The 23455-nt window shown below is 38.5% G+C and overlaps 2 protein-coding genes across 6 annotated transcripts in view; one reads left to right on the top strand and one right to left on the bottom strand.

Annotated features, from left to right (window-relative positions):
- Nucleotides 1-6822, bottom strand: part of ccdc172 (coiled-coil domain containing 172) — a 105680-nt gene extending 98858 nt beyond the window's left edge. For 2 of the 3 annotated variants that reach the window (XM_043256416.1, XM_043256413.1), the window contains exons 1-7: nucleotides 6697-6822; nucleotides 5846-5931; nucleotides 4295-4411; nucleotides 3872-4037; nucleotides 3055-3156; nucleotides 2847-2949; nucleotides 1074-1161 (exon numbers count right to left, since the gene is read on the bottom strand). In XM_043256416.1, coding sequence (XP_043112351.1) covers nucleotides 1074-1161; nucleotides 2847-2949; nucleotides 3055-3156; nucleotides 3872-4037; nucleotides 4295-4411; nucleotides 5846-5931; nucleotides 6697-6745 — 711 coding nt within the window. In that variant the 5' untranslated portion in view covers nucleotides 6746-6822. Of the gene's footprint in view, nucleotides 1-48; nucleotides 924-1073; nucleotides 1162-2846; nucleotides 2950-3054; nucleotides 3157-3871; nucleotides 4038-4294; nucleotides 4412-5845; nucleotides 5932-6696 lie in introns of those variants that run through there. The other variant, XM_043256414.1, reaches the window with a different exon arrangement.
- A 3511-nt stretch (nucleotides 6823-10333) lies between these two features.
- The window catches only part of gfra1a (gdnf family receptor alpha 1a), a 60830-nt gene continuing 47708 nt past the window's right edge, over nucleotides 10334-23455 (top strand). Inside the window, exons 1-4 of one of the 3 annotated variants that reach the window (XM_043256318.1) lie at nucleotides 10335-10931; nucleotides 11483-11785; nucleotides 12314-12397; nucleotides 21488-21625. In XM_043256318.1, coding sequence (XP_043112253.1) covers nucleotides 10892-10931; nucleotides 11483-11785; nucleotides 12314-12397; nucleotides 21488-21625 — 565 coding nt within the window. In that variant the 5' untranslated portion in view covers nucleotides 10335-10891. Of the gene's footprint in view, nucleotides 10932-11482; nucleotides 11786-12313; nucleotides 12398-21487; nucleotides 21626-23455 lie in introns of all 3 variants that reach the window. The other 2 variants (XM_043256320.1, XM_043256319.1) reach the window with 2 other exon arrangements.

Genomic DNA, 23455 nt, shown 5'->3' with positions numbered 1-23455 from the left:
ATAGAAAGGGCCAACTAGCACAGGCAGCATCATTTACAAAGAATAGTTTATTTATTTCAGCCTATTTATCGTTTTATTCAAAGTATTAGCGGTTCTAATTGCTGGGGAAGAGATTTACAAAATCTGCAGACATTAGTCATGTTTCTCTAAGCGATTTTACAGTATACATTTAAATTTGCTCAGACAATTGAGAAATAAAGCAGCTATTACTAAGAGAGCTTCAGAGGATTTAATTTCCGTGGCGGGAGTAATCTTCCCATTGGGGTCTATGGCGGAGACAGGAATCAGACAGATCAGCTTAATGGCAGATGTGCACCAGTCATCCAGTCTTACCAATCATAGCCTGAGGTCAATGATTCTGTCCCTGTTCATTTTAAACACAATTGCTTAATGTGCAACATTGCCACCACGCTGAGAAATCAAGTGTGATTTTCTTTATACAGCCAAAATAGCCAATTTCCATTTTTGTACCAAACGTTTAATGACGTATTTAATAACAAAGCAGCAGCCTATTTTGGGGAATTACATGAACACAATTTAGTCTATTTGTAAGCATAGATACAAGCTCATTTAAATGTTCTCTTTGCGATGTACAGATGCAACAGAACCACTAGATGTCAGTGTTATCAGCGTTTTTGACAAAACTGCAAAGTGAACGTATAATATAGAATCAGTGCCTTGCCTGAGATAAAGACAGGCATCTAACGACAAGGACATTTCTACTCTAGAAAGAGCTAGTTTAGTTAAACTTTTTAGCAAGATCTAAACTATAGTTGTTACAATACTATTTAAACTGTACATGAAGTCTGTTACCAACTAAATTGAATCATTTCAAGGCAAAATATAAGTGACGGTAATATAAGCCAACAAAACACAGGGTTACTGAAGCACTCTCAACACAAAGTTCCCTTCTGTGATAGTTTCTGCAAAGAAAAAAGGTTTTCTTCATTGTATGATACAAAACACATTCCTATAGCATGTTCCTAGAAAGCTCAATAGCATCCATTTCATCCACTGTGCCTAAGCTGGGTGTAAGTAGACTGTAGCAGTGTCAGTGTTTGAAAAGTAGTTACCAGCTGCAGGGAGCGAATCTCAGAGCTGATGGTCTCTCGCAGAAGCTCAAGCTCTTCTTCTCTGTACAACTCCAGCTCTTTCTTGAGTCTGAATGGCACACACAGGAGAACTGGTCACAGTTAATCAATCATGAGGCTCAAAGCTAAATGATATTACCAGCTAAAAATGACACATTCGCTCATCATGTCTTTTAAAGTCATCTTTTTACACTTATTAATAATAGAACTAAAAGAATAGAGAAAGACATACTTCCTGAATGATGTAAAATTGAATAAAACATCATTTAATCATTGTTTTTTGATCATTTCTTTTGAATGTGTTGAGAAGAGAATTATTACTGTAATATGTGTACTTTTTTACATTTATTTAATATATGTGTGTGTGTGTTTATTTGCAAAGTAGTATCAGTCTAAATACTAGTTGTTTATAGACAGAGTGATATAAATGATTCATATATTCATACATCAATTCATATTCAGGAAAGTGATTGCAGGAAATTTGCACATATTTTCAGCAGAGCCTGAGGGGTGTCTCTGCTAAAGCGAGCACAGTAAAATCCTTAGCACAATAAAAGAAAAGCAGACATCGAATAAGCACATATTCACTGAGTACGGAATATAATCACAAAAATGACATAAATGCTAATCTATCTTCCTTTATCAGGCTACAACTACAACTTTGAAAGTAAGGCTAAAATATGGCCACATCGTGTATGCCATACACTACAATTTTGTCTGTATAGTAAAGAAATGGCTTGCGGGACCAATTAAAACTGAATATATACTGTGTCAATGTTTAACTTTTTATATAAATACATAATTAAACGAGCTACTTTAGATTGAGTAATTGCTCTGACAAAAAAAAAATGTCATAAGCAAATCTATTCGAAATGAGATGTTTCTTGTTCCAGCTTTAAAGGAATTAAAGCAAATCAACATAAAAAATAAGGTTTTGTTTGAATGCACATTTTAAAAGTGATTTTAGCATTTACTAGAGTTTGGCACAATCACGTTGTAAATTTGAACTCTATTTTACCTATTAGCTCTGACCTTCGAATAAGCAATGTGAACAAGCTCACTAAATATGCTACTGGAAATCAACTTGGAGGTCTGTTTTCAAAACATTTAAGACCGAAAACATCTTTACTACACGGAAAGGCTTTAGTGATTTATTTAGCAAAGTTTGAGAAGCGGAGTCTCTCTCGTAACTTCCGCTTACATAAACACAGTTCATTTCAACTGACATGTGTTCGATGGCTGATGATCAATCGAATGGAAAAACCTCTTGGTGGGGGTATGTGTTTAAGCGTGATTCATGACTATATAAGATAGGAATGAACACATCCTGAGCTTAGCAGCGCTGTCCCGAAAGCCTCATCCTCAGCACATCCTGTGAGCTTACACAGCCTGTCCTATTAATGAGGAAGATTTGTGCCGTGCCCCACACACTACCCCCACGTATGATTTACACACCCCAGTGGAAGAACTTTCTTCCTCAGACCGACCGTCTATCGATCCTCTTTCCATCATCACTTCCTTGCGGGGTGCTGATCTGAAGGAGCTGTGTTTATCTCACTCCGGACCGGACATAGTAAGCAACATATCAAAGACCTAATTAATGGAATGGACCTAATGCTGCATTATTTACACACGGTGAAGTGACAGGAGGAGGAAGACGGAGAGATGGATGAAGGGAAATTCAGCCATCTTCACTCACGCTCTTAACGGATCATGCTATCACACTGACATTACGATAGGTGATATCTTTCTTGCCTAATACAGGTGCTGTCTGTCAAGGGTTTCTGACGGACCATGAGCCTCTCTGTCTTCAAGCTCTCTGTCAGAGCCACTGCTTCCTTCAGTGCTTTCTCTGCATCTGCAGATGTATAGAAAAGTAAAGGGATGAGAGGCCTATTTTGACACATGGATATTTCTAAACTCTGTCAGAGGAAGTTCTCATGCGAGCAGAGCCTTGTTTTACCTGTAAGCTGTGATTGTATATCCTGGAGCTCGGCTTCTAGTGATATCTTCTCTGCCTCCATGGAGCTTAGCAAAGTGTTCTTTTGCTTCAGCAAGTCCATCTCTGAGGAACAGCAAAGGTGACAACTTAAGTAACCCGCAGGCAGGTGGTTAGAGCTACAACAAACAGTCTTTTGAAGAACAATGATATCTCTGTGGATGCCTTTCTGAATACAAAGCTTTGTTTTCACCTTCTTTGTACATTCTGATATGCTTTTATCTAAACGTGAGAAACAACATTTCGGCACATGGCTCAAATAGTTTGCTTATGGGTGAATGATTTCTCATAGCTCAAAAAGTAAGTCAAGAAGTATAGTCTAAAATAAAATATAATGTTTAGTTACATTTTCCTTAACCATTGACTTAAGAAGTAATAAGAAGGCATTTAGTCGATTGAAAGTCTAAGCAAAAAAAATGTTACAAAGGTTGTTCAAAATGTTATAGTGTTATTTTGAACTGTTTATTAATCATGTAGAATCCTGTAAAAAAAAAAAAAAAAAAACACACATTGCAATTTTCACCAAAAAATTAAGCAGCAAACCTGTTTTTAACATTCCAACGTTGTTTCTTAAGCATCTATTTAGCATATTCTAAAGGACCATGTGGCACTAAAAACTTGTTTTTCCCCCAAAAAAATTCTTGACATTCTGAGACTTCAGAAAATCTTAGCAACCATACATTTTTGAACATCACTACACAAAATAATGGATATTTGCCTGATATTAAAACCCTGTATTATGTGCAAGTGCATTAAATGCATTTGTCAGGTAAATGTTCACCTTTGTGTAGAGTTTCAGCTTCCAGCTCCAAGCTCTGGATTTTAGATAGGGCTTGGGTGTGAAAAACAGCATTTCTGTGGTTAATTAGGTTGAATTCATTGTTGAAAGTTATCATCTCCTTCAAGAATTTCTCTCTTTCTTCTCGGGATTCTCTTTTCAGCCTGTCCTGAATTTTAAAATAATGAAAAGTCTATTACGCAGCTTACCAATAGTACAAAAGCATATTTTAACACTTCAACATGTGCATTATAGTGGATGTTGGATAATGCTACGTCTGAAAACGTTATCAGTCCACATGATGGTGACTGTTTTCATAATATTATTTCAGGCTTAACTTTGTTGGGTTTCAATGGAGTTTGTAATAAAAAGACGTTTTTTACAAAAATAAAGCAATATAACTCCGGTGTGGAAGGTTGGATGTACCAGGTTTTCTTTGAGATCTCTCTGCAGTCCGAGGAGTTCCTCTTTATGCCTTTCCAGCTGATCTTGTCGCTTAGTCATCAATGCAAACTGCAGTTGTGTTTCAGCCAGGAGCTGAGCCTATGATCACAAATGAATCACGAATTTGATCAGTATCTTGTGTCAGATGGTCCCCAAACGAAGCATCTCGCGAACTAAACTTTGCATTCACATCAATGAGATTTTCTAACGGACTGCACAAAGACTTTGCAGCAGCACAGGATGTTGCTTATCTGCCGGATCAGTGGCTTCAGTGCTGTTTGTTAAGGTAAGCTTATGTCATTTTGTTTGTAGGTCATTCTGTAATTGGCATAGCATTGCCTTTTGAATTCAAGTGTCTGCTTCTCTCCTTTTACCAACTCAGTCAAGTGTGAAAGACATCAAGGATCCTTCAGGTAATTATTCTTTACCAGGCTTCGAAGAATGCAAGCAAATTACGTCTCGTAATTACACAGGATGCATTGGTCTGACCAAACATATTAATGCAGAAAATTAGACACGTCTTCAGTGACATTCACTACCTCAGAGGTCACTCAAGGAGTCTGCGCTAAAGGTTTTAAAGTTGCCACAATGTACAACGGATTCATTTTGAAACTGCTATAAATCCTCAATAATCACACCCGAATGGTCTTCCTGTTCCATAGGCATTTTTGCACTTCACATTTATTGTTGTTTGTATTTCGTGTTCTTGCACTTATTCTGTCTTTGCACTAGTTTGCACACTGGATTTTGCACTCTACCTCCTTGCTGTTTGCACTAGTCTGCACACTTTGCACTTTATGTGGCTAAGACACTGTCTTAGCTCAGTATGGGAGTTTTTTTGTATTGTGTGTGACTTTATGTAGCACCAGGTCCAAGAGAAACGTTGTCTCATTTCACTATGTACAGCACAGCTATATGTAGTTGAAATGACAATAAAAAGCCACTTGAATTGACTTGACTTGACTATATACATACATTTTATACAAACACAAATCTTCACTGCATGATTATCAATTTATGTGGAAATTACACATCTGGAAGTTTGCACTCAGAATCCTATGGTCCATCTCTGCATTGACCTCAGCATTCACACAATGACCTTTTTAATCAGATGATTCAATTGCTCATTGACATACTATGTCTGACATTGGTATTAAACAAACCGTATACCATATGTTTGCAAGGTTAATTGTATTTTTAAAGGTTTTTCAACAATAATACTAATGTAATCTGAAAGAAACGAGATTGATTTTGCAGTGCCGCTTTGAATTGATCCACTCCATTTTAATGTATCCTGTCCATTAGATGAAGTGTTTTAATCATGAAACAGAATGCGTTTTCACAGCACCAAAGGATATTAATACTGCATATCAGCTTTCTGAACAGATAAACTTTAAGATGAGTGACAGTGCACATCCTGTGCTGGGTGGCAATATTTATGTCTCGAGGTAGGCCTATATACGTTCACATAACACTTAAGAAAAGTGAAAAGGGATATTAATCTTTTCTAATCTTTTTAAAAACCGGGAGTACCTTCTCATCCAGTTCACGATGTGCTTCCTCCAGTTTTTCACGTGAGCAGTTTATTTTGTCCTGTACACTTTTGATGGCAATTTTAACTGAATGGGCAAAACAAAAAACCAAAAACATTTTCTAACAATACAAGCTTAATTGTGTGGAAATGTAAATAGTTAATGTGAATTTATCATAGCGATGTTTCTTCCGAGTTTAAAAACACTCGCGAACTCATCTCAAATTAACCGTTAACTACCTGATCTGCTGTTAACTGTTACCTTCATGAAGCTGCTTGATATTTTCTGACACCTGCTGCTCCGTCAATAAAATTTCCTCGTAAAGAGTGTCTAGGCTCATTTGTAGTATTATAACAATGACAATGAGGGCGGAATGGGAAAGTTTAGCTTGTAAGGGAAGTGTTTTTGGGGGGGGAAAGCGCTTCAAATAAACGGAACGCTGATGACTGGTCTACTCACGCGATGCGCATGCGCAGCGGCAACGGTCTCCAGTTTGTCTTTTTTCCTCAACGCGATGAGGCTAATAACGATGAGGCTAATAACGAGGAGAATGTTGCACTAGTGATGCAAAGTTCTATTCGTTTCTGCGCACCGGTTCTTTCTATTTTCGACAGTTCGACTAACTTAACCGGTTCAAAAAGCCGATTCGTATCTTCGGTAATCCTCGGCAAACCTCGACGTTGGTTGAACCGGCTAATTCGGCTCTTTTTGAGTTGGCGCTACTTCTACGGAGATAGAATTGTTGCATAATTCCAAACAAATAGATTATGATCCACGAATAAACGTGCAGAAATGAATCTTAAGAGTTCCATAAACACGATTCCAAGTCACAAATAAAAAAATTATACTTACAAATAAAAAACTTTTTTTTTCTTCTACTAAAAAACACTTTGCCCGCCATTTATATGTAAATCGCGTCCTGTGCATTTGATTTTTGACACGCGTATTAGCTCTCTGCGCATTTGTGAATAGTTGCACATATTTGTGGAAACATTTTTAGCGTCAAGACACACACTAATATACAAATGCATGGACCCCACCCCCCTTCTACTTCAGCCAATCAGATACCGGCATTAATCGTTGCATGTTCGCTCCAACCAATCGTTTTGCCTTACATGCAATGCGGGAACAGCGGCAATTCTACGGTGCCTGGGAGGCGTCGTGCTCGGTTCAGTTAGTTTTGGCGTGCAATCATGTCGTGGACACGAGCTCTTTTTGTCGAGGTAACATGGCCTCGAGGCGCTATGTTGAGGGAACAGCATCCGTTTCTCGTGACCACGACTTCTTATGCTGAGGGAACAAAATGTTTTTCTCGTGGCATAAAATAAATAAAATAGGCCTACAAGAAAACATTTTTATCCATCCCACGGCCCTGCTAGTTGTGTGTGTCCATTAAATGATCTTCGTGATATCTTTCATAATATTTATATATCATTATCATTACTATTAGACTATTGTTATATTTTGTATTAGTTTTCTCCCCTTCATTTCGAACTCTTTACATCATTTTCTAAATGCCAATGAAGTTTAACTATGCTGACTGGAATTTTGAATTGAACATTCTGTGAATTAATAATTGTTTATTATTAATGTATTAGTAATATTAAAAATTAATAAAAAGTGTTTACAGTAGCCACTTGCAAATTATAAGGTACAAAATACTAGCATAGGGAAAGGGATAGAGGTTTAAAAGGGGAAATAATATATTTATATAAAATAAATGAAAAAAAATGGTCCTAACTAGTTATAATAATAATAAAAATAATAATATACACATGGTAAATTAAATATTTAATGTTAATAAAAATGCTACGCTATGGTCGGGCAGGTTCGTTTATAAACTTGTGGCAAGAAATTAATGTTGTTCCCTTAACATAGCATCTCAAGGCCACGACATAAGTCGTTACCTCAATAAAAAAGATCTAAAAAGATCACAACATAATATCCCATTCCCACTGATTGTAAGGCATAAACTTGATTAAGTTGACCAGCACCACATGGCCGGTATCTGATTGGTTAAGTAGAAGGTTGGTGGAGTGCGTCCATTTGGGGGTTAGCACGTATCTTGAGGCTTGAAATGTTTCAAAATCCACAAATTTACAAACACACAGAGAGCTATCCACAAATATGCTCAGGACACCATTCACACGCAAATGCCAGGCAATGTTGTGTTTGTAGAATAAGAAAAACATTTGCAAGTCTAATTTTACATATTTGTGAATTTAATTAATGTTTGTGGAACTCTAAGATTTATTTCTGAATCTCATTTTATTCATTTTGTGAATATGCTTGGTTTTTGGCAATTGCTTTACATTTATTTGTGGATCATAATATATTTATCTGGCATCATGCAACAGTTCTCCAAATCTCCATATACTTTGGCTGTGCATCCTGCGTCATCAGCAAGGAACTAAGGTTTGATTTAGTTTGATTTGAGAATCGACTCGAAAGAACGATTTGTTCAAGAATCTAACATCACTGGTTTGCACTATAAACCATCACATTTAAAATAGATCAAAATAGATTTAAAATAGTACATTAAAATAACATGATGAGACACACCAATTTCTACTCTAACATTTAGGCCTTTTTGTACCTTATATGTGCAACATTAAACAGTGTGTTTACACGAATGTTTAAAAATGTATACCACATTAGATGGTTTGTCTGGTGGTGTAAAGATGGCAAAAGAAGACTATTACTTCAGATCAAATTCAAAGCTGCGCTGACCTTATTGAGAGCAGAGTAGATACTGACAGTGTCATTAACTTGCAGGCAGTGTCTGACTGATAAACATCCTTGCAGTGGCCTACCCACCGATGTTTCTCCGGCAGATGTGTAGGCTTACCTAGACACATCACCTGTGAGAAATGCATAAGCCCATGAGATAGCTCAGTCATTTGGCCTCCTAAACTAACAGTTTCATTCATCACCAGCCCACTTCGAAGTGCAATTTAAACTGTCAGTCTCCCTATTGTTTGGCGTTTGTAAGCACCGTCCGTAATCAATAACTTTAATTTGGTGCCATTCGGTCCAGCAGTATTTGTCACGTCATTCTTTACTTTCTCCAGTTTCCCAGACGCTGCCGAAAAGATTGGTCTTGATTTGGTGCCACGCGGCACATTAAAGTGTTCTAGTTTATATGACGGTGACTATATCATTTTGACTTTCGTTTGCAAAGTGAGTTGTGTCTTTCAGACTTTTTCTTCAACAATCAAACTCTTAAATCAGAACGGTTTCATTTGTTGTGTGATACGGCGCGAATCAGGCCTTGGCCCATCCAACAAACCATTCAACACCCACCAAACACAGCTGTACGGCCCACCTTAAATCTTAGAGCTGGAGCCAGGCCTGGTACAAATCGATTTAGTTATTACAATTCAGATAATTCCCATTGAGAGAGAGAGAGCCATGAGGTGAAAGGAATATTTCAAATGATCTCGAACCCTGCTTGTCATCGATGGCCTGTAGAAACCCAGTTCTCCACTTACGGTTATTAGAATGAAATGAACTCAGGTTAATTGAGGAAAGCATTTAAACCACGAGAAGCATGACTCTTAATTGAACAGCTGTCAATAGAGTTATTGATCAGAGCAATTGATCCTTAATTATCTACGGGCATAAGGATAAACGTCAAAAAATTCTCATGTAATAGTTCATCTCACTGATTAGGAGAAACGGATTTAACATAGTTAACTGTAAAGCCATTAAATAGTAAAAAAGCATTAATAGGAGAGAATAAGTATGTAATTCACCAGCCTTGTTTGTTTTTACAATTTCCACAGTGACAAATTCTACATTCGGAGCATTTTTTGTTGTTGTTGTTTTTGTTTCTTGCATCACCTGGTACAGTTAAGTGTTTTATTTCACTTAGCATTTATTTAAAATAATTGTTGTTATTTATTTATTTACGTATCTATAACTAATGTCCCTGATGTGTGTTTATTTAAAGTTAAAAAAACGTTCACCCTGTCTGAACAGGCACAAGCCCCTAAAAACCATAGCCTTAGCTTAGGTTGAGATCCACTGGTCTGGTCATTTCATTAGAAGGATGCTTGTACGTACCAACAGATGGCGACCTCCACCAGTCTTTTAATAAGAGATGAACTAACGGGAGCGAGATCGCACAGAAACTTTATTTGAGAAGGAAAGATACAGGCCTACCATACTAACTTTTCAAATACTGTCATTTCGTTAAAGAAAAAAAAATGTTTCATGACACGATAACCATTTTAACGTTCTTAAAACGATCTTAAAACGTTTTTTACTTAATGAGAAGACTATAGTTTGACTTACATGGCATGTAATAAATATTAAATATTTACATGCATCTGGATAGCCTACTTAGGCTTTGATACGCGGAACACTACGTGTAAATCGTTTAGCCTGCTTGATTCCGCTGGAAACCCAACGTACCAGCGCCATACCGGAATAATCTACTCCTAGCAGGGCTGTAAAACAATTCAGACCAGTCCAACCACCATCTACAGGTCGGGCAAACAAACGCGCTTTCAGCGTCAGCGGTGGGATTTCTTACACGCACCCACCGACTGACGAGAAACAGAACGCAAAAAACTCGCACAACCCTGTATATAGTTAGACAATAACAGAGCGCAATAAACACGATAATAAGTTTCGGAGCGGCAAACGTCTTTGTCCCGTTGCCCGCGCCGCACGCAGATGCGCTGAGCGCGCGCTGAGTCGCGCGTGCTTCTCGGTTTGGGTTACAGCGCAACTCAACGCCACACTGCTGTGGCGCGCTCAGTCGCACGAGCGTATCTCGAGAGCCGGAGTTTAATTCTGCTGCCTCGCGACTCGTTTTCTATCAGTTACCCTGCCTGCGAGTCTCAATTCAAGAAACCGTTTCGTATCGGTTAGTGACAGTTTTGGACCAGGTTACGGAACATTTTTTTTTCCTTTATATACTCTGGATGTACATTGTGACCGACGATGTTTCAATGGACCTGAATGAGAAAGGATTATTCTTTTCATCGTCAAAACAATAAATTGCGCGTTTGAACGAACTTGCCCACGGATAAAAAGCGCAATGATTTTCGCAGCGATTTACATCGTTTTACCGCTGTTGGGTGAGTTTTAACTTGATTTTACGCATTCGGTAAATGTTATAGTAATCGTTTTGAACGCAGGCATGCAGTGTTGCATTTAAAATTAAAACTCAGATATCACCACAAGACCACCAGAAAAAAAGAGTTTTTCATATTTTAGACTTTTTTTCTTAAATCTGTCCGATATATGGCCTATTCTATATGATGTTACGATCGTTTCATAACTAGGGCATATATTTGCTTTTGCTTTTGAGGATCAGCTCTGTTTTACTTTCCACTTAAGTCTGCTTAAATCCCCTTGCGTTAATATTTTAATCCCCGAAGCACCGCAAGTTTATTAAACCCTTACAATCTCGAACAATATCAACTTGAGAAATGTTACGCAAAGTCGTTTAAAAGGGCACAAATAAAACAAATACGAATGAGATCGAAATATCTTGAAGTTTATTTATTATTATACTTTTAATTACGTCTCTTGTTGACGATCTGGAGTAGCTCAGTTTGCTGAAGCGGTTTCAATAAAACGAGGTCCCTACCCGCGATGTGATTATTTCTATTGTCGTCCCCCATAGATGTGCTGTTATCTGCCGAGGAGTCTTACTTTACTAGTTCAAACCGGCTGGACTGCGTGAAGGCGAACGAGCTGTGTTTGAAGGAGCCGGGATGCAGCACAAAGTATCGAACTATGAGGCAGTGCGTGGCGGGGAGGGAGACCAACTTCAGTATGGTGACTGGAGTGGAGGCGAAGGATGAATGCCGGCTTGCGTTGGACGCGTTAAAGCAGAGCCCTTTGTATAACTGCCGCTGTAAAAGAGGCATGAAGAAGGAAAAGAACTGCCTGCGCATCTACTGGGGAATCTATCAGCATTTGCAGGGTGCGCGGACTTGCCTTCTCCTAGTGCACTGTACACATATCACACAAGGCTGACGGCGCTTAGCCTCACGCTGCAATGTAAAGTTTCACGGGTCACATTTTTTTCTGACACTGTTTATTTTTAATACTTGGCGGCCACTAATGATAAGCCGAGGAAGTTGCTTTCCTGGGTTCCGTTATCAGATAGGGTCACTGTAAATGCCTCCATTAAAGTTTACGGAGTGTGAGGTCATCTGATGCTTTATGTTAGCCTATGTGTGTGTGTGTGTGTGTGTGTGTGTGTGTGTGTGTGTGTGTGTGTGTGTGTGTGCTGGAGGGGGCTCGACTGACCAGTATAGCTAATCAACCAGAAACTGGCTCTGGAATTGTAAACCAGTCCAATGAATCAATGACCCAAATACCAGCTAACATACAAGAGAGTTTACAGCTTCATAGTCTGCCGCTTTTAATAATGACATTTACGACGTGCTTAGGATTTCATAACTGATGTTGAATTTAATTGTTGGTATGTCGTTTATTGATATTACAGGGAATGATTTACTTGAGGATTCTCCATATGAGCCTGTGAACAGCCGGCTTTCTGATATATTTCGACTCGCTCCCATCTATTCAGGTAGGATGTGCTTTTGTTTAATCTGCTTAATTTGTCTCAACAACAAGTGGATCAAATAAAGACTGTTAGTGGAAAAAGTGGTTTGGTGTAATTTAAACAGTGGAAATGGTACTTTCTCCAATGTCCTACTTGTTTTCCTCCCTCTTTTTCCTCTATATGCCCTTGTGGATGCATGCAGTCTTCTGGTCTCTGATCCTCTGGATCTTGCATGGGGAGATATAGTTCTGAATGTTCTTGGTTGGTGCTCAGTGAACCATTATAAATGCTGTACACTTCAGCCAACTCTAGGGGCAATGCAATAGCTCGGTCCGGTACTCGAGGTGTTGCTGATGTGACAGTAGCATTTGAATGCGTTTTATTTGGGGGAGGGGCTGCAATGAAGTTACTTTTTATATACGGCTCGGGATGCAGAGGCAAAAATGTTTGTGAGGGTTGCAGGGGTTGTGTGTATTTGGCCCGAGATGCTGGATGCTGGCTTGGATCATCCTCTAGGTGGCAATGTTGTCCCCTACTTCAGCACGGAGAGGGCCCTAATAAAAAATTAAAAAAAGCGGAGATGCGCTGTCAAAGGTGTGCACAACAGATGGTGACAGAAAAGGTTTAACAGCACCAGACGAAGTCAGATTGAAACTTTTCATTTTCTGCAGCAAACGATTTCCTTAACATTAGACTCAGAGCTGGTAAAAGCAGAACAACACTTAATTCAAAGAACAACTTGCATTAAAATACATTTAAATCCTTCTTGAAATGCATGATTTCTGACTTATTAAAAAAAAGGTAGAATAAAATCATTTTCATCAATAAATATGTTCTAATGAATATGTTATTAATAAATGTTTAAACAATAAATTAACATTTTAGGAACATTTACTTATAGATAATGGATAAATGACTGCCAGCTGTTACTGATTTGTAAGCAAAAAAAAAAAAACTTGAGAGGAAACTTAAACCCTGCAAATGCGATGTCAATGGTAAGTCGTGTCAATCAAAATAATGAAAGCGAAGAACCACAAAGCCTGGGTAGAGCTTCCCTTAGGGAACCGGAATAAGGTGGTAAACACCACAGTAATTAAAATAACATGTACCTTGCTACTTTTCCCTCCCGCTCTCTCTCTTTGTGGCGGTGAGTGCAGAAAGTTACGGAAGAGTGATCTAAATCTGAGGGTGCTCCTTATTCCCTGTTGGAAAGCTTTTTACGTTGATTGACGGCTGAGTTCCACGGCAAAGAACAGGCCAAGCGGAGAATCAGTTCCCCACCTACATGGGGATTTATGACACAGACACTGAGAAAAAGCAGACTACAGTCTTGGTGTCTGGGAGTAATAGGTCACAGAGTATTTATCACTTCCTTTTTAACAGTTTAAAGATTAAAGATGAATTTTTATATGCAGTTTACATGTTTAATTTGTTTGGGCTGATTTAGTTGCATTGTGTGTTTGTTTTAATGTGCTGGCTAAATGTCTCGGCAATATACTGTAGTTATGCTTATGATAATTTCGGGCATTTTTATAACTGCATTTAATTTGTCTGGCCTGTAACTGAACCTTTGACTTTAAATATATAATATTTTATATCGATACTGTAGTTTTCAGTACCTTAGACAATCATATTTACAACTATAAACTTCACAAATGAAACATATCTGCGCTTTTTACCTTTTACATTTATGAACATTTGTTTTTGAAATCTCACACTTGATATATTGTTCATGACATCACTCACAGCATATTTTAAATATAAGGCTAAAATAGCCAGACACAAAATGTTATGTTAGTGTCATGTTCTTCCTTTATAAAACACAGCTGTGCTCTATTGCGGTGTTGAGCGTAGTTGTGTGTTGCCTGTGAAATACATACTGAGTCCTCTCCCCCTGTCTGTTTTCCTGCTGAGTATCCTGCTGGGTTTTACCTGTATTGATGTCTGCTCTCCACTCGATTAAATGGCTTATTGAATGCTGCAGGGCTTCCTCTCTCTTAGGACTATTGCCCCTTATTTGCCTGAAGTGCCCTCATATGCCTCACTGCCAATAAAGCAAACCCAAAGACGGGGTGATGCAGGGGTCAAAGTTTCTATAGTTTCTATGGCAGAGCTGCTGCAGATGGATTGGATTTGCAGGTGTGTCTCCCAAATGCAGATGTCTTGCTTCGAAATCGCCTGAAATGTCAACAAATAAGTGAGGACAGGGAAATGTAAACCGTTTAGATGGAGAGTTGACTGAGATCCGGTTCCCCTGGCGTGAATGAAGCTTTCAGGTGTTTTTACATTTTTCATTGTCGTTGACGTTTAGGTTATTTAAAGCCGTAGGAACATATGTTGAAAAATGTTGGTAACCGAACCGTTTCGGTTCCTATATATTTAGATTGTACGGACAAAAAATAATACGCAATATAATGGGAACTGGTTCGGGTTAACTACATTCTTCAAAATATTTTCTTTTATGTTCTACTGAAATAAAATCATACAGGTTGGGAAAAACAAGGCTTAGTAAACGAAGAAAGATTGGGAGAACTATCCCTTTAAGACGTCTGGAGGGAAAACCAGAGCACTGGCTTTCATAATGCAACTTATTCTGGTCTTTTTAATAGCGGTAGCAGGTTTTAGGCGCGATTATACAAAACCTTGGAATAGGGACATCGTAACTGGGTGGGGATTTTCCACTACAATACAAAAACTGCAAGGAAAGGTTGTAAATAGAGGGAATTAGTAAGTAGGAGATGCACTTAAAGGAGTGAAAAAAGCACCACGTTTCACAGCTAGTTTATTCACACTTATTTGGCACTCTCTTGTCCTCTGATCTGAGTTGACTTTGCATTACCTCCACATCATTAGGCTTTACGCAGGAGGAGAACCGAGAGGAACTAAGCGCCTGAACCCTCAGAGCACCCTTTACTCTCCTATGCTGAAACTCGTTCTTTTCTCTGCAGTATCCGTTTCTACCGTGTTCTGCTGCAGAATATCTGAACTTGGCCTCGGTAGTAGTAATTTAATCTTGTTGCGAAAGGAAATAAAAATGCACAAGTTTGAAAACAAAAGCCATTATCGTCATGCAGACGCATGGTGTAAAATTGGAAGTTTGTTGATAAAGTCCTTGGCAATATCAGCCAATTGTCATTTAGCGTTCAGTGGCCCTGTGAAATAAATGGGGCCGGGGGGAGAATGTGACACAAAGTGTAATAGCCAGCCTGCTATGCTGCTTGAGTTGGCTGGGCTGAAATTGCCTAAATGATGGGGTAGCCATGAGAAAAAGAATAGGACATCAAACAATTTCAGAAAGCGTGGCTATGAATAAGGATGAGACTCTGTATAAATTTGTTGTTCCGTGGCCACTCTGGAGTGCTTTTTGTTGTAACAACTGTTTGGCTGCCATTGAGGAGATATGAAAGACATCTAACACTCAGAATGAAATCTATCCATCTGTGTATCACCCAGTATTCTATCTGTCTGTCTGTTTATCCACATTCAGTGTGTTTACTTAGCAATTTTGATGTTTCGTGGTTAGCAGAAGGTTTCTCTTTGGCGTCAACTTTATGACCTTCCAGATTTGCCGTGCAACGCTTCAGAAGATCCCCCGTACTGGCATGATGCTGTGAAGCTGTCAACACCTAGCTAGTGCCGGAGCGGCGCTCAGTTAATCAGTTCCAGATCGAGAACAAACCGCTTCACAAAGTACGCTGGTTACCGTAAACTCACCATGACAGCAGAACATGAACATAATTCATGTAAGATTATAGTACGAGTATTCTGTAGTGTGGCTTTTTAATTAGCAAGTATTTAATGTCGACAATGACATGCCACTTCTGCACAGTTCTGCCGTTTCCACGCGCTGCCGATCCAGCATTGCTCTCCGTTGCACAGGTGTTTGATGCTTCTCTTCACACAAAGCGCCGGAACTCGTTTTATTTCAGCAGGAGTGGGAGCACAGCACTTGGCAAGCTCTCCTTAAACGATTCACCCTTCGAAGTCAGCCTGCATTCCCCACTATAAAAGCTCTGCACACCGCGGTGCTGTTCTGGGAAAGTCCATCACGCAGTACAAAAGCCTTTCATGTTGGCAACTGTACGCTGACCGTGTTTAAGCAAGGACTGTTAGTGCGGATCAAAAAGGCCAAGGAAGCATCAGGCTATCATTTCCCAGCTCCCCTCTCTCTATTTTGTGGGTTTTGTTCTGCTAAACTCTCTTCTATCCTCCTGGAGCGAGCTGCTGCTCAGGGAGACTTCAGCTATGAAAGCTAATCAATAGCGAGCCATGTTAAAATAGAAACTTGAAGCTGTGAGTACAAAAAACCATCGATTTTTTTGTTTCTCTCTTTTTCCTGTCGCCTTAGCTCTTCCATTTAGATGGATCAGAGGAGTGTCTGTCCGTTCTTAACGCTCAGGTGTACAGTTGCAGTACAGTATAGGACATGTTAAGCTCAAGCGAAATGCAAAGTAGTTCCATAACAGTAGTCTGACGAATCTCAAATGGCATCAGTGAATTCAGTTTTTCACTGTTTCAGGGAATTTAACGAATATATATATATATATATATATATATATATATATATATATATATATATATATATATATTTATTTATTTATTTATTACTTGACACATTTTAATTTATAAATTTTTTTTCATTACATCAATTAGAAAATATTAATTCATTTAGAAATGTGATAATAGCTTGGATTTGTTTATTTGTTTTTTCATATGTTCATATTAAAGCGCAATGCAATTTTTTAAGCGTACAATGCAATTTGTATTTACTTTATACAGTAACTATTTTGTACTGTTTCGGGGAACAAGATGATGTCCAGTATACTACCATTGATCTCGTCATTGATTTCGATTAACAGCATCCCCATTTAAGAGATCAGCTCTTCCCTGTCAACACTGAACTTGTTATTGGCTACATGCCATTGATGAAGTGTAGAGACGTGCAGAGAACATTTAGGGCTTTGATGGAGGACTGAGGAGCTCTTGAGGGAAATGTTAACAGACTGACTGTACAGCATGATGTCAACTAGATTTTATGTGACACAGAGCTCATCACATAACCCCATCACATCCAGTCCACCATCTGTCTTTCTGCTTTCTGGAGGTCAAACATTCTCCCGACGGTGAGGGAGATGGTGAGAGAAAAGTGGAAAGCTAAGAAAAGTGATTGATATCCACTGACCTTGACTTCTAACCTGCAGGGCCACACAGATGAAAAGAGAGATGATAGCAGAATGCTGGTGGGACAATCTGCCTGTGCAATTCGATGTATCATTTTGGGCATTTAAACGCTTTCTATGTTTATTTTAGAGTTTCAGAAATTGTACATCACCAATATCTGATACTGCGTATGTCTGTGTTTCAGAAACTGTAATAGCTGTGGCAGCATATTCAGCTGTGCTACCAAAGACTGGCAGTGAAAAAAGTTTTTGCAGATTTGCAATTTGTTGAAGTTTTTAGTGTTATGGCAAACCCTGTACACTTTCATCATTTATTCATGCTGTTGTTTTGCTCTCCTCTGAGGCACAGCATAGGGAAATCAAACACTCTTACTGATAACAGCATGAAAAACCAATTTCACTTAATTGTAAATTGTTTTTCTTCTAATATTATTTGAAGTTAAATATGTCTGTATGCGTGTGTGTCAGTTGTTATGATACTGTCATGATTAAGTTATATATATATATATATATATATATATATATATATATATATATATATATATATATATATATATATACATATTACAATAAGTGCATTGTACCATATGATTAATTTAAATGTACATACTAGGTAAGGTTTACTTGAATAAATGAAATAATAAATTTTTAAATAATATTTACATTTGATTGCACTTTAATTTCAGCTTTTATTTTTAGTGTGATTAAACAACATTGGTGTGCGTATGGGTGCAAATACATAATGTCTACTGTCCAAAGACAAAACGCAGTAACTACACCAACACTAAAACAGCAAGAGAATAAAAATAATTACAATTAATTGAATATTGATCAGTTGATTCTCCTAATTTGAGCGTAGTTGAGCCAAACCTATCTGTCATAGGTCGTAGATCGGACCCAGTTGAATCATAATTCAGTTCTGACAACGTGTGAAGTCTTTGCATGCCAGTATAAATACAAAGAGCTCTACATGTGGCGGTTGTGTGTCTTGCTTTGTCATCTGAGTAACGCACCACAGTTACAAAGGCAGGCTGGAAGATGTAAAGCTCAGAAGCCTGCAGGCTAATAACGTAATCTAACACAAAGCGTTGACCGGGTGCTCTGGCTGGCCGCCCCATGCTGTCCAAAAATCATTTAGTCAGAGGTGACCAGATCTAAGGCCTGCTGTGGTCTCTATGATTGGATTGAGAGGTGGGGGAGTGATTCATCATTGTTAATAGACACTGCTGACAGCTGGAATCAGTAGGGGCGATGTCTGTGCCAGCTCCAGCCTCGGCCAGTCACCACAGATGCATGCAAAATTTACACAATTACCACAGCAAAAAGTGCCAGTAAGGGACCAGGTAGATGGGGCAAATGCATAATTACTCTGTTTTTAAACAGGTGGGAAGGAAGCACACAGGAGACAGTAATAAATTGACTTTTAGGAAGCAGTAGTCCTGTAAATCACTCCGCAAAGACTTATAAACAGCTGCTAAACAGCTATATGCCGGCACTTACAATAAATACATACTAACTAATCTCCATTTTAGGAAAATATTAATAAAATGAATTAATGAAAAAAGCATACTAGTCAACTCAATGTTTATCCTGATAATGTGTTTTCTAATAAATAAAAGAATTAAAGAAATAGTTCACCCAAAAATGAACTACACGACTTCCATAGTAGGGAAAAAAGAAGTCAGTGGTGACCTAAAACAGCCTGGTTGCAAACTTCTTCTTCTTCAAAATAGCTTCCTTTGTGTTCGGCAGAACAAAGAAATTCATACAGATTTGGAACTACTTGAGAGTGAGTAAATGATGACAGAACTTTCATTTTTGGGTGAACTATTCATTTGAATGTAAACAAAATGCAAATTGGAAGCCTTTCATTAGTGGTCTCTGACGTTTGGACCCCAGTGTCGGTGGTGTTGTCCAGACAGTCGAGAAATATTGGCTTTGAGTGGAAATCTCTTGAAAATTTCATCTGTCGCTTTCAATATAATGAGGAATCGGCTAGCACAATCTCACCAAGACCTCTGGTTCACCAAGGATTTGGCAAGCGCTTAGTGGGAAAGCAACAGAGAGGCTGGCGGGGCATGAAAGAACAAGTGATAGAAAGGATGAGAAAAGTTGCAAACGAATGAAAGTTGAAAGCCATGGGGGAAAAGAAACATTAATACATGATTTTCATCTCAGCATGCCTTCGACTCTTCTAATCATGCCTTTGCTTCATGACCTACAATTGGACCAGACTAGACGCACCGCACTTCCTCTCAAAGCATCTCTGTTTTATTCTCTCTGTTCGACTAATCACAGCTGCTCTTCACAAACATTCAGGACCCACAAAAAAAAAAAGAAAAATAATTAAAGACAAAACAGCTGCCCTGGTATCCAGCTGTTCCTGGCTGTGTCCCAGTCTTACAAATGATCAACCCCCCTCACTCATATCCTCTGTTGTGCTCTCATTTCACTCCTTTTTATGCTAGAAATATAAAGTCAAGTATAAAGGCCTCCCACGTTCACAGCAACATCATTAATTTACCATCAATCCAAGTCACAATATTTCATAGACTGCAGAGTAAATATATTGCTATTGTTGCCGAATTGTAACTCCTAGAAAATCAATTTGCTGTTTTTAATGTTTATATTTAAAAATATATTTTTGATTTTTCACTATGGGTCTTTATGGGAGCGAGTATCTCGACAGCACACAAAAGCATCTCGGATCTTCTTCTGTTGCCTGTGTTGCACTGCATCCAACAACACGGACCTACACTGTGAAATGTTTCAGTTGTTACCTTATGTGATACTGAGCACGCGACACTGAGGACTCGAGTAATGGCTGCTGATAATTTAGTTTTGCCATCACAGGAATAAATTAGATTTTAAAATGTATAAGCAGTGATTTTAAATTGCAATAATATTTCACAATATTACAGATTTTGCTGTATTTTGATCAAAATGGTGTCTTCTTTTAAAAATCACACTGACAGTTAACATTTATTTCTGTTTGTGTAACCAAATGTAATTAGTTTAATTTAGTGGTTTTTAATTGTAGTTTTGACTTGAATAACATTTCATGTATAAATAAAATGCATTTTATTTCATTCTTTTTTTATCCCCCAAGTATAATACATTTGCCATGTTGGCATTGTCGTGACATCAACAAAATTACTCTTCTGCACATTTGACTTCTCTTACTTTTCTTCTATGGCCTCATGGGATAGCAAAGTGTCCTTGTTTTTGTTTTGTTTCATAAACACACTGCAGATTTGGACATACTGCTTTTGACATCCTGTATATTTTTAGGAAGTACATATATTCAGATGCTGGGTTTGGACTTCCTGTGCTTGCTCTAGTTTTGTTTAGAACTATACTCCCATAATTCTCTTTTGTCTCACCTCTGCTTTATGTTGATTCCCCCTGTTTTAACCTTGCCATCTCCTTTTCTTTGCCTGTGAATGCATCTTCTTCTCGTTGTTGTACACAGTCTTTGGGTCCTTTGGTCTGACGAGCTCCCTTATTCTTTTTGTTGGGTGTTCCAGGTTGTCAAATCCTTTTGTGCTTTTTCCAGCTTTGTATTATATGGCTTTAATCTTGTTTTTGTCTCTTCGCCTCCCCAACGTACAGCTCTTGGTCTTTGTGTTTAGCTGAGCATTGTCTGTTTCAGATGTGCTGTTAATTGCTCTGCAATGTGATTGATTGACTTTGAATGCAAAAATGACTTTCATTACTACGGCAGCAGAAACATTCCATTAACAAGATCATATGTATCGCAGTAGCATCTGAAGATCTGGAAAAACAACTAGCTTATTCTTCTTTTGTTAAATCCATTTAACAGAACCAATTAATATAGCCCACCATATGTTCTTCCTAATCTCACTTGGCGTCCTTTAGAATAACTTTCGCTTGAGTAAGTGGAAGTTACTGAGTACAGTGAGTCTCTTTGCAGAGGGAGGGACTAATGGCAGTCCCTGGAGCAGTCCCATCACCGTGGCCCCAGGGAGAGGGTCCCAGGGCAGGTCAAGACAACTTGAACCCCAAGACCCCAGTAGAAACAGAAGGGCTCACCCAAACTGGGCTATTCTGGGTAAATACGTCACTAATACACACTGAAAACGACGGAGTAAGTGGATGACTGTGCATGCTATTAACAAAGTGAAGCTTTCTCCAATGTGTGCCATGGTTTTGAGGTTTGTAATGTCTGGGATTTGCAGTCAGGAGGGTTGTGTTCTTACTTTTCTGTAGGTAGCTGATGGGAATAGAAAAAGAAGGTGAACGGATTAAAAGAATTGTGAGGCAGCGAGTTCTGCTGAACTGAGACAAGAATTATGAATATGAACCAATGCATATTTGCAAAGACACTGTTTAAATTTTGCAAGGTCTTGCAAATAAGATGAGCAGACTCTTGCTTTTTAATACTAGGAAAACATTTAGTTTCCCTGACTCTGGGAACATCTTTTTACACTTTCTTGAACGCTACTACTGAATACCACTAATGCGACAGATTTCAGTTTCATTACTTATTTGCAACTGCAACCTAAACATAAATTTTGCAATGAACACCATTCTTGATCACTGAAAATAAACATGTACCATTAAAAAGGCATAATGGGGTATCCATGAGCTCATTCAGCTAAACAGGTATCGCTGTCTACCCGCCATCTGTTTGGTCACAATATTTTCCTATTTGGTCACTCTGGATAATAATGTCTGCTTATCACCTTAAGTGCAAATATGAATTCAATTACAGTAGCTACTCGTTTCACATTAAACTATTTTAGTCGCAACATTTTCAATAGAAATGTAACGTGAAGGTTTAAACAGAATGTCATTTTTTGTATACATAATGCTTAAGAACTGTACACTGAGATTTGGTGTTTTCAGTTACACAATGTGTGTGTATCTCCCCTGAAGCAAGTCAAGTATTGGCCAGACGTTGACAGAAACTACATGACTATTGTGCTCTGCGTGCTATTTTATTTTCAAAGCAAGCATATGAATCTGGCAATGGAAATATGAGTGCTTGCTCGGACATTCTCCATCTCCTCTCACACCCTTTCCATCCATCAGCACAACTTGCCAGAAACAGCAAAGAAAGCTAAATGGCATATGGTGAATCATTTACATGTGGTAAACAATGACCAACAACAGCTCGTCAATTACTTTTCTGGACGACTGGTCGACTATTAAACATGAGTAGTGGTGTAAGCCCTGGGTAATTCATTCATTTGGCATTCTTTGGGTCACAATTATTCAAGAACCAAATTCGTGCAATTCTTATGCCTGTCTGCCAAGAAAATGAAGCCAACTGACAGAAAATGTTGCATAGTGATATATGAAAATTACACACAACTGTTTTCTTTATTCACAAACTAGGAACAAAGCTAGACCTCTATGCCTTTGGAAAAAAAGAGCTCTTTATCTCCCTTTCGGAGTAAACAAAGCTGTAAAATATAAAATGGAATATAAAGTGGAGATTAAGAGGCTGGAGTTTTGGCTCTGAGTGAGACCCCAGCGTTCCTACAGGATGAATAATTTAAGCACCTGCAATATTGTGTGTGCTGCAGAGGGGGGCAATTTCCCTCTTGTACTACTGAACAAGTGGCGCTCATTCCCTTGGCCTCAGATCCTGTTTTCTGAGTGCCACAGCGGACTGATTTGTACCCTCACTGTTGTCATTTTAACAAAAAAATGACAGATAAATGCTATCTGAAGAGTCTCTGGCTGCCTTTTACCTGTTGAGTCGAAACAAATGGAAAACTCAAGCCCTGATTTTAAATGGTATGATCTCTTTTCTAAAGCTACAGAAGTGGGTGTGTTATTGGCATACTGCGAACTTATGAAAAAGAACACACAGAAATGCAAAGTCGTTTAATATTAAACCAACGCAACGGTGACAAGAGAGCTTGAATATGGA

Source organism: Puntigrus tetrazona, chromosome 13, assembly GCF_018831695.1.
Source record: "Puntigrus tetrazona isolate hp1 chromosome 13, ASM1883169v1, whole genome shotgun sequence".
In the NCBI taxonomy this organism is placed as follows: Eukaryota; Metazoa; Chordata; class Actinopteri; order Cypriniformes; family Cyprinidae; genus Puntigrus; species Puntigrus tetrazona.
Note: the sequence above shows the minus strand (reverse complement) of the source record. Positions and strands in the feature narration are given on the sequence as shown.